The following is a 12,491-nucleotide window of genomic DNA, read 5'->3' as shown; positions in this document are numbered from 1 at the left end:
ACAAAGCGAGTGAATATAAGGGATGAAAAAGAAAGAAAAACAACCCTAGATTAAAAGCCCTTTTTTGCCTTTTGAACTTCTTATACAAAGAGAGAGAGAGAGAAAAAAAAATTTGTTTTCTGTTCCAGCAATTACAATAACAACAAAAATAGACAAGAACCAAGCCCAAACCCGAAAACAACACACTAGTAATAAGAAGGAAATAGAGATTCCGGCAAAGGGACAACCCTTCGCGCGGAGGAAATCGATGATCTTAAACGATTTTTTAGGGTTTCTGCTGTAGGGAGAAGTTAGAGAGGGTCTCAGTCAAATTTCATGTCGACATACTACCGCCAACTGACTGCTTAGTATGGATCGTCCAAATATCCGACCCATACGATCAGTAAGACCGATTGAATGACCAACCCATTATTTCAGAGGATATAGACGGTTAGATTTCCTAAATATATATGGGATATCTGTTGGATCTAAAAAATCTAACTCTATAAATACCCCCAACTCTAAACCATCTCATCTCTTTTCACTTTTACTCATAATTCTTAAACAGATGTTGTAGCTCTTTTTACACTCTCCGTTGCGCCTCCCTATCGACTCTCGAAGTATGGAACTTCCATTTTTGATTCTCCATCTACATCTCATCATACTTCAAAGTTCAAAGGTTTGGTTGACTTGCCAAATGGTATGTTATCAGAAATATGAAGGTAGATTCGATGATTAACATATTTTCTATATTTATTTGTTAACTATTATGTTTCTTTTTCATTTGTAATATGTAAGTTGTATATTTATATATGTGGTAATGAAAATGAGATCATAAGTTTTTTGTAAATTTTTCTTGGAAAGCCCGGACCAAGACCGATCGGTGTCCGACTGTCCGATAAAATAAGCAGTGGTCAATGGACCAAACAATTCTTGAAAGTGGTGGTGGTGGTGGTGGTGGAAGGTAAAGGGGGTAAAAGAACAAAGAAGTTAATTTTTGGACTTAAAAAAAGGTTTCCTTGGGTCAAATCTACTTGACCAAAAACTTTGGGTATTTTAGGTTCAAACCCTAATTCGCAGCCGTTATCTCATTTAAGTGAGAAACCATTGTTAGGGTTTTCATTTGAACTTCTAGTTCTCTGTAGATCTCTGGCGCTTCAATCATGGTAAGCTTTGTAAACGATCGAACTGTTTTATCTTTCTTCTCTTTTTGACCTACGGTTTGATTCTTTTAGGTTCAGATTAAGTTAAACTTTTTATTTCATAGTCAACTGACTGTATGTTGATTTTAGCTTGTTATTTCTGTTTGAAAACAAACTATTGTTTCACTCCAAAAATCTGATTTCAATCTAATTTGCTGGAAATTTTAGAATTCTGCAACTATAAGAACTTCTAGTAAACTGATTCTTTTGAAGGTTAAGATGAATATATACTTTCTTAATGTCGCTAATTGTTTGTAATTTTAGCACGTTAGGGTTTAGGATGTTCGTATGTGATACCAGAGAAAAATAAGAATTAAGCATTTTATTGCAGTTTTGATGCTTAATTAAGGGGCAGATACTAGGGTTTCATGCATTTAACTCAATAAATCACACATACTGTGGAAAAACCCAACTAAGGACCTAAATCTTGGACCACATCAACAATTTTTGTTTAAAATCATTGAAATTGATATTCTTGTAAAGATAATTTCATCTCCTATCAATTAGTGGCTCATTAGAATTTTTTTTTGGAGTAATTTTCTAAATCAATAATGTTTTACCATCAATAATGTTTAGTGTGTTGTTTCTGATTGTTTATCGGTGCAAGAACGAGGATGAGATTTGCAGTCTTTGATCTTTTTGTTGTTCTAGTAACGTTTAATTACACTCAACATATGGCCCCACCCATTTTTTAGGTTGTCGTGAATTTCTCTCGTCTTAGTTTGTGTATTTACTGTGTTCTATCTGGATCATACAGGTGAACGTTCCAAAGACGAAGAAGACCTACTGTAAAAACAAGGAGTGCAAGAAACACACCTTGCACAAAGTTACCCAATACAAGAAGGGTAAAGATAGTCTCGCGGCACAAGGGAAGCGTCGTTATGATCGCAAACAATCAGGTTATGGAGGACAAACCAAACCAGTCTTTCACAAGAAGGTAAACCCAAGTCAAAACCTATCATTCTTTCTTTAGTGCAGTATTATTATGACCCATAACTTGTCTCACTTGTACTGTGATTGTTTATTTGCTATGCTTGTTGTGCTAATTATTCCTCTCAACCAGGCCAAAACCACCAAGAAGATTGTGTTGAGGCTTCAATGTCAAAGCTGCAAGCACATGTCGCAGCACGCGATCAAGGTTAGCATATTCAAAGGCTTGATTCTTATCTATTTATAAGGATGCCTGATTTACTCATCGAATTATCGTTTTCTGCAGCGTTGCAAGCATTTTGAAATAGGTGGAGACAAGAAGGGGAAGGGAACTTCTCTCTTTTAGACAACAATAGTTTCTTGTTGGGAGTTCTTTTCTTTATTACATCTAAGTGTCGTGTTATTACTTTTAACTGTTTGTTCACACAAATTTTGAGATGGAAAACAGTATCCTTTAGTTAAATTGTTTCTCTACTTTGCTTATTAGTCAATTAGTTTGTATTGAATTACCTGCTCTTTAATACTTCATCTAAAGCTCCATTAAACATGAGTTTTTGTTGTTGAATGTTCTCATGATAAACATCATTATTATCTGGTTTCAACTTATTAATGAAATTGGAAAAAGGAAATTAGCGATGAAATGTGGGATCTGATTATGGAATCTTCAAGTACTTCGCACGGCCAAGGGAAGGAGTTCATTCGGCCCAGGCCAAGGGTTTTTGACTTCTAAAGTCTGGGGAGCTTTTTTCAGTTTTGGGTAGCCTACTGGGCAGTGCTTTGTCTAGCTCTGCCTTCTTTATTACCTAAAAGCACATTGTGGGTATCTTATGCCTGGCTGAATAGACTTAGGCTTTGTCTTGCTCTGCCTTTTCAGTATTTAGTTTCAATCATTTTCAAATTACTTCAAGCAGACGTAAGCACATTGTGGGTATCTTATGCCTGGCTGAATAGACTTAGGCTTTGTCTTGCTCTGCCTTTTCAGTATTTAGTTTCAATCATTTTCAAATTACTTCAAGCAGACGTAGGCTCTGTTTGCTTCCTACGTCTGCTCGCTTCCTCTTAAAGTAAAGCTACAAGTTGGAATGATTGAAAATTTTATGTTTTTGTTATTGAAAATTTTGTTTTTGGGGGAATGCGACTTATGTTAAGCAAGAAAAAAATTTCGAGCTCTGACACAACTCCACCACCACCACCACTTCTGCTAACTCCGACTTCGTGGCAACAACACAGCCACCACAACTACACATGAAAGATAAAGGGAACTTCTCTATTTTTGGACTTGCACACACGATAAATGGAAAGTATTGATTGCGCTCAAATTGACTTGAAACCATAAGTTTGCTTCGTTTTAGTCAAGAATTCAACAGTCATTTTTCACTATATCATATAATGGATTCTTAATTCAAACTCATCTGACATCTCATGTCTGACTTATATGAGACGAAATCATCCCTTGTCACACCATTTAGAAAACAAACACCACATTTGTTGGAACCATGAACATGCTGCACAATCATAAATTTGAAATGCTTTCATGAGTGCACAAAAGTAGCAAATTAGATTGCCCATTTTTATTCATGCAACTGGGTTCGACACCCTCTTCAGTTGTCCTTGTGAGCAAAAAATCAATCACAATATTTTCCATAAAATTTCTTGAGAAGACCACTTCTTATAGTAGATAAGCTTCCAATACTAGCTTCTGATGTGTGAAATCAAGGGATGGATGTCATGTTTGGAGCAACAATGTCAAGCAGACCCTTTGGATTGTCCACATGCACCCAATGCCCTGATCTTGGAAGAACATGAACTGCAATCTTTCCGTCCGAGGCAAGTCTTTCGAGTCGTTGAACCACATCAGAAGACCACCTATCACTATTCTCTGCACGGACAATCGAGATTTGCAGACCTTTGGGTGGGTTCTCCAGTAAAGCCCAATAGCTCTTTTCCCTGCAAGTTTAACAACATTTTAGTAATGTATAAAAGTAGTGAAAAGCCAAGAGCAGATACGGGCTCAGGCTGCTACATATGTGAAGAAATTGTAGTTACCTGTAGGAATCGAACATATCGACAGCACCTTGGAGGTCAAAAGCCCATGTCTCATGGTCTCCTGACTTTTTAAGGTTACTTCCAATCCAATCTGATAATGATTTGGAGAATCCGAGCTTCATCATGTGATCTACAAGCCACCTGAGATTAGGGACATGAGCTTCTCTATCAATTGCTTGATATATTATTGTTACTATAGTCTGGAAGATACTCAATTCCGTGGTAACACTAAATTATGTTTATAAGCTATTTGATTATAATTACAAACTGGAATTCTCATCTTATAAAGTTACCAAGAATCCAAGATCGCAACTAATTAGTTGAGAAACATTCGAGGACTTAACAAACAATCGTAGAGTCGTCGTATATTTAATCTCCTATTAACCGACAGATCTATAACCCCTTCTCCCATAAAGACATGAAATGATTATTGTTTGAGTCTGCTGGAAGTGAATGAGGTTAAAACTTATAACCATAATGCAAGAATTATTACCTAACATAGGGGGTGGTATATTGAAACCTAAACAGCAAACACAAGCAAAAGGACAGAATTCTAAACTTGAAAAGAAAGCTTACTTCCTTGATGGAATTTCAGAAGGTAGACTCTGGAGGGTCTTTAAAACTTTTTCGACTTCCCCATCACTCTCCTCAGGATTCACTTCTCCAGGGACAGAATCAAGCACCCAAAGCTGTTCTGAACCAACAAAGCATCGAAACTTTCTTAAACGTAAGGATGAAAAGAATAAGCTTCATAATAAATATAGAAAAACTCAAAAATGTTTGAAGCACAAGATTTTCTGCTTGCGCTGTCAACTCGTTGACATGTGCTCCAGTTACACAATGTCAGTCCAACTCCTACATTACAAGCTTTCTAGTTCTTATATTGGAACTGTTGGTAGTGACACGATCTATGATATTCATACCATTACGGCATTACCCACTACTTGTCACATATCTATTTAACTAGTGACAATCATTTACTTCATGTTTTCGGATTCCCATACAACACTTGGAGAAGATTTGGACATCTCTAAGCAGGACAAATTGGGCGGGCCAATACATAAGTAGCCGAGAAAATACAAGCCATATTTCTGCGCATATGACTATATGTGGTACAAAATGATACTTGGGATCCTAACATCCTACCTATTTTTCATTTTCCCGAAGGAAACGAATGGTAGAGACACTAGATTCGTTCAAGGGTAATGTTTATCGATGTATGCCTAGCTCAAATCATGGTAACGACAATCATAGTATCATGGAATGTTAATTGGCATGGAAAGATTACCTGTTTAGGCAAATTAGCAGATTCACCATAATCTCCTCGAGCACAGCTCTCTGCAAACTGTAAGGCAACTTTCCCACCCATTGAGTGACCTATAACAACATCAGGCCAATCCCAATTCTGAGACTTCACTAAATTAGCTAAATCTCTGGCAGCACTAACCATATCATGAGGTGGCTCAAGATCTTTTATCTCAGCTGATCTTCCATGATTCCTCATATCCACAAGAACCATCCTCCAATCTATACAATTCAATACACAAAAACCTCAACTTGACAAAATCATTTACTTAAGACATCTCAATTGTCAAAAGAAAGAAAGGGCTTAAAATTTGAAGTACCAGGCAATAACTAAAAATTGATTGGAAAGAAACCCACAATTCAATTCAAAACTACAACCCAGAAACCACCATGATTTTCAATTGATGTGCATATACAATTATACGAAGTAACCCAGTACCAGGAACTAGTATGTATAGAAAGGGAATATTTGAAGATTAGAAGTACCAGGAGAAGAGGAGTTTTGAAGAGAAAAAGCTAGATTTCGAGAGAAAGATCTCCAATTCCTTCCAGATCCTAAGAGACCATGAAGAACGAAAGCTGTTGATTTGTAGGGATTGTCATTGTTAACTTGAACCTCTTCGTAAGCTAGGGTTTCTAACAACCTCGAATTTCTATTGATACCCAAGCTTGGTGAGTTGTTTAGATATCGAAAGGAAAAGAGAAATCTTGCATTTCTCATCGTTTTCGCCATGAGTTTGTCCAGTTCACCCTCCGCCTCAAGGAAGAGGAAAGAGAGAAAGATAAACAAGAAATTGGGCCGTTCGACCAATTTCCCACTTCCAATTTTTTGGGGGTTATTTCCGTTTTAGCCCCCTACTTTATGATCATATTCCTTTTGGCCCACTTGTTTTATAAATTCAAAATTAACCCCTCTTTTTCTAACTCCGTCTACATAGTCAAAGTCAATAGTTTTCTTCCAAAACTACCCTTGCGTGTGTCAGCCTGCATTATTTATTTTCGAAGTTGTCAAATCAACTACTTTTTTTTTTTTCTTTCTTTTTTTCTTCTTCTTCCTTTTTATTCTTAATTTGATATTAGTGAAATTAGGTGTTCCTCCAAAATTTCGAGATCACAACAAGAAAGAAACAAATCTACCTTTCTTTTTCCTCTTTTTCTCTCTAGGTTCAGAGAAACCCATTTCTTTTCTCTCTTTCTTTTTCATCTTTCTCTCTCTAGCTTCCTTCAATCTAATCTATTCCTTCTCCTTTTCCTCTTGTTGACTGCTTAACTCCTCGACTTGATCTTGGTTTGGTTTTGCTATTTAAGATCGCATGTGTAGGAAAGATGGAATTTTGATGTCATCTTGTCTGAATACTGTGAAATCTAAGTGAAAATTATGTAGCTTATGTTTTGATTTGGCGACTATTTGGTCCCCTCTTTCATCTTAAATATACCTCAAAGTTCTGGTTCTCTTTCCCACTCTAAATAACACTCAAATTTCTACAAAAACGATTTAGCTCTTACTTTTTCTCTCTAAGAATATTGGCGAAGAATCGACGAAAAATGGTGTACCTTTTTCACCTCTCCTAATTTCTTCATGCCAACAAGGTTTAGAATTAGGTGTAAGGACATCTCTTGATGATTATTTCTTAATCTTTCAAGCGTTTCCAAGTTTCAAGCTTCTCATCATCTATGATGGTGGAGCAGTTAAAGGATCCTTTTTTTCTTTAACGGTTTCCATGATGATTTCGTAATTACATATAGTTATGATCTTGTTTGAAGTTGAGAAATATGTTTGGATTTATGCGGGAAAAATCACTTTTGTTAAAAGACTTCGTAATACTAGAGAGTTTAAAAAGAAATATGAACATAGGTGTTAGATCCTTTAAAATCTGACATTTTTTTTTGTTTTTCAAAAGTTAGATGTGATTCGATCCCTGAAATTTGTGATAATGTGTAGCAACTATTGGTGTTGAAGTTCATCAAATAGATCTCCTCACAAACTACAGAAGTATTATGTTTAATCCTTGGGATACATCTGGTCAGGAGAAATTTGGTCGACTTATAGATGGATATAAGTTAGTTTTTCTATTTTGTTTTATTAGAATGTTTTGACTTGGTGATAATCATATTAAAGTTCGATTAAACTCGACAATTCTTGCCGCACTTCATTGCTTTGTCCCAAAATTTGGAAGAACACTTACTTTTACCAATATCAAATTAATAATAATAATAATAATAATAATAATAATAATAATAATAATAATAGTAATAAGAAGAAGATGCAATATTGACTCTAACAGTAAGTAGATGAAATTAGAATACAGGAGCTAATTTTGAATTTAGGAAAAATATGAGACCAGAAAGAAAACTGGTCATTGAATAGGGCCTAAAAAAGAATTAATCATTTTTGTTTTGGCTAAAAGTCGAGTTAAATGTAGTTGGGTTAAAAATCAACCCATTTGTATTTTTATTTGATTAAAAACATAAAAAATTGTATTTTGTTTGGTTACAAATTCAAGCACAATACTTTTTACAACAAGTTGCAATCTTTTTTAAACCAATTACAATCTTTTTAAAACTAGTTGCAAATTACGAAAGGCCGCAGCTTTGGGGAATAAAGAAAAGTCTCTGGGGCATAAAGACTTAGTTAATTAAGATTGACTTTAGTGATATATTTAATTTTTAGTCCAAGAATAAATTTGTTTGTTATTTTGTCCTTATTCTTCATCTTCTTCATCCTACCTTCACTCACAAATTCTAACATCTACCACCACAATTTCTCGCCACCACCACCACTTTTTTTAACCATAAGTCATCATCTTCTTCTCTCTATAATCCCCCCTCTCTCTCTCTCTCCTCTCTGTTAAAACCCGAGTTGGGCAAATTGTGAGAGACCAACAACTACAAATAACAGGAATCACATTCTGAGAATTCTCTAACTCAATCAAATTAGTCTTGGGGCACGAAATGTTATAACAAATTAGTACAAAGAAAAGACTACTATCCTGGGAAACATGGGCGCAAGAAACAAATACGAAACCCTAATTCATATTAGTAATACCGTAATTTAAAGAAGACAATCTTCTCTCCAACTCATAGTTGTACCAGAAAAGAATAATCACACAAAAGTGATTAAATTGAACTAACAATAAATATTAGGGTTATTTCCCTAATGGCCCCCAACTTTGTGCCAGCTTCCCGCCTGGCCCCCTACTTTACGAGAAATACCCATATGGCCCCCTACTACCGTCAACTTTAACTTTCCGTCACTCTCTCTCCTCCATCTCTTTTTCTCTCTCTGCCATGTCACACCACCTCATCTGTTAGGCCACCTCATCACCTTCTCCGACAGAGGTCGCCAGCCGGCGACCTTCAAACTAAAAAAAAAAAGAAAAGTTTTTTTTTTTTATCTCTCTCTCTCTCTCTCTAAGAACTCCGGCGAAGGGTTGTTCTTAGAGAGTGATAAAAAAAAAAATTTAGTTTGAAGGTCGCCGACCGGAAATTTGGCCAATCGGCGACCTATGCCGGAGAAGGTGATGAGGTGGCCTAACAGATGAGGTGGCGTGACATGGCAGCGAGAGAGAAAGAGATGGAGGAGAGAGTGACGGAAAGTTAAAGTTAACGGTAATAGGGGGCCATATGGGTATTTCTCGTAAAGTAGGGGGCCAGGCGGGAAGCTGGTCACAAAGTTGGGGGCCATTAGGGAAATAACCCTAAATATTAAAATTAAGGAAAAACACAAAGTAACTTACTTTGGAAGGTTGATGAAATATGGGTAGCGGATGAAATTGAATAGGAAGACGAGATTTTAATGAAATTGCAGAAACATTTGGAGCAACCATGGATTTCCTATCGAACTACCCAGATTTGAAATCAAACTAAATCCCCAAACATCACTTGAAAAAGCAAAATTTCTTTTGTTTCAATTTACAAGATTTCGGATTGGTAATGCCATTTTGCAGATTAGGTTTTTGGTTCTTAGTTGCCACTGTTAGGTATTATTAATTGCTGGAACTCTGATTCAACTTATGATTTGATTGATCAGAACTTTCGTTGTCATGGTTTATTAATTTATTTTTGGTTTCTGTTAGGTATATTTATGCCCTAAAAAGAGGAGATGAAGATTAGGGCTCAAAAAAATAACAAAGTTAATTTTACGACCCAAAACAAAGATGTTCTCTAGGTCAAACAATGTTGATCGAAGTCTTTATTCCCCGGAGACTTTTCTTTATTCCCCAAAGCCGCGGCCATTACCAAAGTACATAAAAGAACTGACGAATAAAAAAAGTGGAGTGTTTTTTTCCTAAAGCTATTGTAGGGACTTGACCAAACTTCTCTCCAAAACAATAGATCATTTTTTGTTAATTCAATTTTGGCCCCTACATTTGACACCAAAATGACTCGCTAGAGATGTCCAACTTCTAAAATATCCCACTAAACTACATTTTTTGTAGTTGATAATGTGTATAATTTTGTTTGAAAATGGCTCTAAAAAGTGTTACCTCATCATAGGGATGGGATTTTGGTCCGTGCCCCGGTCGGTACCCGCCCGCGTCTGAAGGGTCCGTACACACCCAGTGATCGAGGCGATCAAAACCCGCCCGCCCGTTAGATGTTTAACGAACGAACGTGGGCAAAAGGGGCCTAACCAGTGTACAATCCGAGTCCGACCATTTAGGTTGTCCGTTTGCCCGTTTGTACTACCCGCCTATAATAAATATTAATCATTAAATGTTTAGAGTAAGATGGTAGTGTTAGATTAGATTAGGTTATGCCTTATAACCCTCGAAATTAGAAGAATCCCAACCCTTTTCTTTCCTCTTCTCTTCGACTATCTTTCATTCATGTCTCTTATGATTCTTAACAACGAAACCCAACCCTTAATCATAATCGATGCTTCCCTTTCTTTTGATTTTTCTCTTAAAAGGTTATTTCTAATTGACGATCCTTTATCTCGGTGCTTTTAATTTTGTTGTCATTGTTTACTAAGTCAATGAGCTTGGTGACTTTTATTTTTTGAAAAATTACGATGTATACCCAATGACCGACTGACCGTTTGATATGTGGGAAAATCAAGTTTGAAAACCGATTTTCGTAAGGAATTCTACTGTTTGAAAGGGCACTTAAGGTGTGAAAGTCAATTTCTGATGAGAAAAAAATGTGAAAATCTTCGAAAATATTTTACCACCTTTTACCCGCATGTCCCAAACTTGCGCCATCTCTCCTCTAATGAGGGTATTTGTGTAAATTCCTTACCTATCATTTTCTGTCTTTCTCCCTCTTTTTCAATTGATTATTCCTTTCTCTCCCTCCTGTTTATCTTGGACTCATTCATCTTTGGAATCTCTGATTTCTCCCTCCTTAAGTAGACAGTATCTCTCTTGAATGATGTCTTTCTCAAAACCTTTTATCAAGAACCAGACAACACAAGGGGTTTTAGGGTTATGCAAAGGTAAAGCAACAAGTTACATCTTAAACGAAAACCCAAAACGGGTCAACAAAATTCATTACAGAAGTTCGACATCTTGGCGTACGAATCTACACCATTTACCTAAAAACTCACAAAAAAATATAAAAAATTTGTTCTCAGATTTCCACCATTGAAGGATCAGCAATCACAAGACAAACAGATTAAAAAAATCAAGATCAAGATGAACAAATTATAACCAAAAACAAATAGAAAGCCTAATTCAAACGAGTTTTAGGTCAAAGATGAAAACGAGACGAACACATTACACAAAAAACAATGAACACCCTAAAGCTTTGCTTCAACTGACCTTTGCTTCAATGGAGTTGTGTTCTTTCAAGTTGAACAAACTGTAAACGATTTTGAGAAGAGAAGAAGATAGGTAACTGCTTTTTAGTTGTCGATTGTAGTTCTTCGATCTTCGATCTTCATCTCTCTCTGTGCTCTGCGTTTTCTCTCTCTAGTCTTACGGTTTATAAAACAATGGGATTTGAGGAAGAAAAGAGTCGAAAATCTAAAGGCACCCTCAAATGCCTAACATCATATATCCTTCTAAAGACACTCACCCGATTTTCCAACTTCCTTATCAAACACCTAAATTTTGAAATCTCATTTGAACAACTTAATTTTCTTACCCGTAACAAAAACTTGGTTTTCCATCCAAATACTTTCCCACGTATCAAACGGACCCTAAACTTGCTCGGGTTTATAGCCGTTATCGAGGCGGTCGTCAGAAAACCCCAATTGCAAGCAAGAGAGCGAGATGCCGAGATATAGAGGACGAGAAACCCTAACTGCTGAGTGCTGAGCACTAGCAAGCTATGGAGATGGGAATATAAATCTAGAACGTAATCTTGCTCAGAAAGATGATGTTGTTTGTAATGTTATAATCTCTGATTATCTATCAGAAAACCCTAAATTCTTTGTGAGTATCTTTTTGGCATCTCTCATTTGGTACCACGTAATCTTTAAGTTTCGACACCCTGTGAACTTTTTTTGTCTGGATCTGATCTAGCGATCCCGTGTTCTAGATCATAGATACTAATTTCATTGATTCAATCAGTGGAAAGAAGAAGAAACTCGTACATGTCGAACTTGATAGTCAGATGTACTACTGTTCGATGGCAATTACTAGTAGTTATTTCTTTAAATCAATCTTGAAATACCCCATGAGTGAGCATAAATGCATCTCGTTTTTGGTTATCATCCTAGCTAGTAATGGGGGTTTGGAAATTTATTATTTTGAATCATTACTTTGAGAAATTCATGAAATTAAGATTGACAGTAGGCTATATTCGAACTAATAGTTTGCACTTGAGAATACTTTATATTAGCGGTTAATCTTGATGTAAATCGTTCAAAAATTCGAAATAATAGTTGGAAATACTGGCGACCATGCTAAATTAAGGTGGCGTTGTGATGTACTCGAAACAATATTTAGAAAACTTGATATTGGCAGTTAAGCTTTTTCTACGATATACAATAGCTTTTACAAGTTGTGATTGGCATTCAAGAATTCTAAACCCGTGTTGGCTGTTATTTTGTTGCAGATAGAAAATTGGTAAATAAGTATAAGG

The 12,491-nt window shown here is 36.1% G+C and overlaps 2 protein-coding genes and 1 long non-coding RNA gene across 3 annotated transcripts; 2 read left to right on the top strand and 1 right to left on the bottom strand.

The window, feature by feature from the left end:
* Positions 1-1,015: 1,015 nt before the first annotated feature.
* LOC147550046 (large ribosomal subunit protein eL42) lies at positions 1,016-2,658 on the top strand. The gene is made up of 4 exons (XM_086667472.1): positions 1,016-1,145; positions 1,939-2,118; positions 2,245-2,319; positions 2,398-2,658. The coding sequence occupies exons 1-4, from the start codon at positions 1,143-1,145 to the stop codon at positions 2,455-2,457; spliced, it is 318 nt and encodes a 105-aa protein (XP_086523598.1). The 5' UTR covers positions 1,016-1,142; the 3' UTR covers positions 2,458-2,658.
* Positions 2,659-2,666: 8 nt separating this feature from the next.
* Positions 2,667-5,434, top strand: LOC147550045 (uncharacterized). The gene is made up of 2 exons (XR_015237233.1): positions 2,667-3,024; positions 3,131-5,434. It is a non-coding gene; the product is annotated as an uncharacterized LOC147550045 (long non-coding RNA).
* LOC147550044 (alpha/beta-Hydrolases superfamily protein) lies at positions 3,651-6,326 on the bottom strand. Its single transcript, XM_086667471.1, has 5 exons — positions 5,949-6,326; positions 5,446-5,684; positions 4,734-4,846; positions 4,158-4,298; positions 3,651-4,058 (listed from the first exon to the last, which is right to left on the bottom strand). The coding sequence occupies exons 1-5, from the start codon at positions 6,193-6,195 to the stop codon at positions 3,824-3,826; spliced, it is 975 nt and encodes a 324-aa protein (XP_086523597.1). The 5' UTR covers positions 6,196-6,326; the 3' UTR covers positions 3,651-3,823.
* Between the last annotated feature and the right edge of the window lie 6,165 nt (positions 6,327-12,491).

This window comes from Eschscholzia californica, unplaced genomic scaffold (assembly GCF_041429995.1).
Source record: "Eschscholzia californica isolate CP2 unplaced genomic scaffold, dmEscCali1.0.p SCAF_3, whole genome shotgun sequence".
Lineage (NCBI taxonomy): Eukaryota > Viridiplantae > Streptophyta > Magnoliopsida > Ranunculales > Papaveraceae > Eschscholzia > Eschscholzia californica.
The sequence above is the reverse complement of the archived record's forward strand: the minus strand, read 5'-3'. Positions and strand labels throughout refer to the sequence as shown.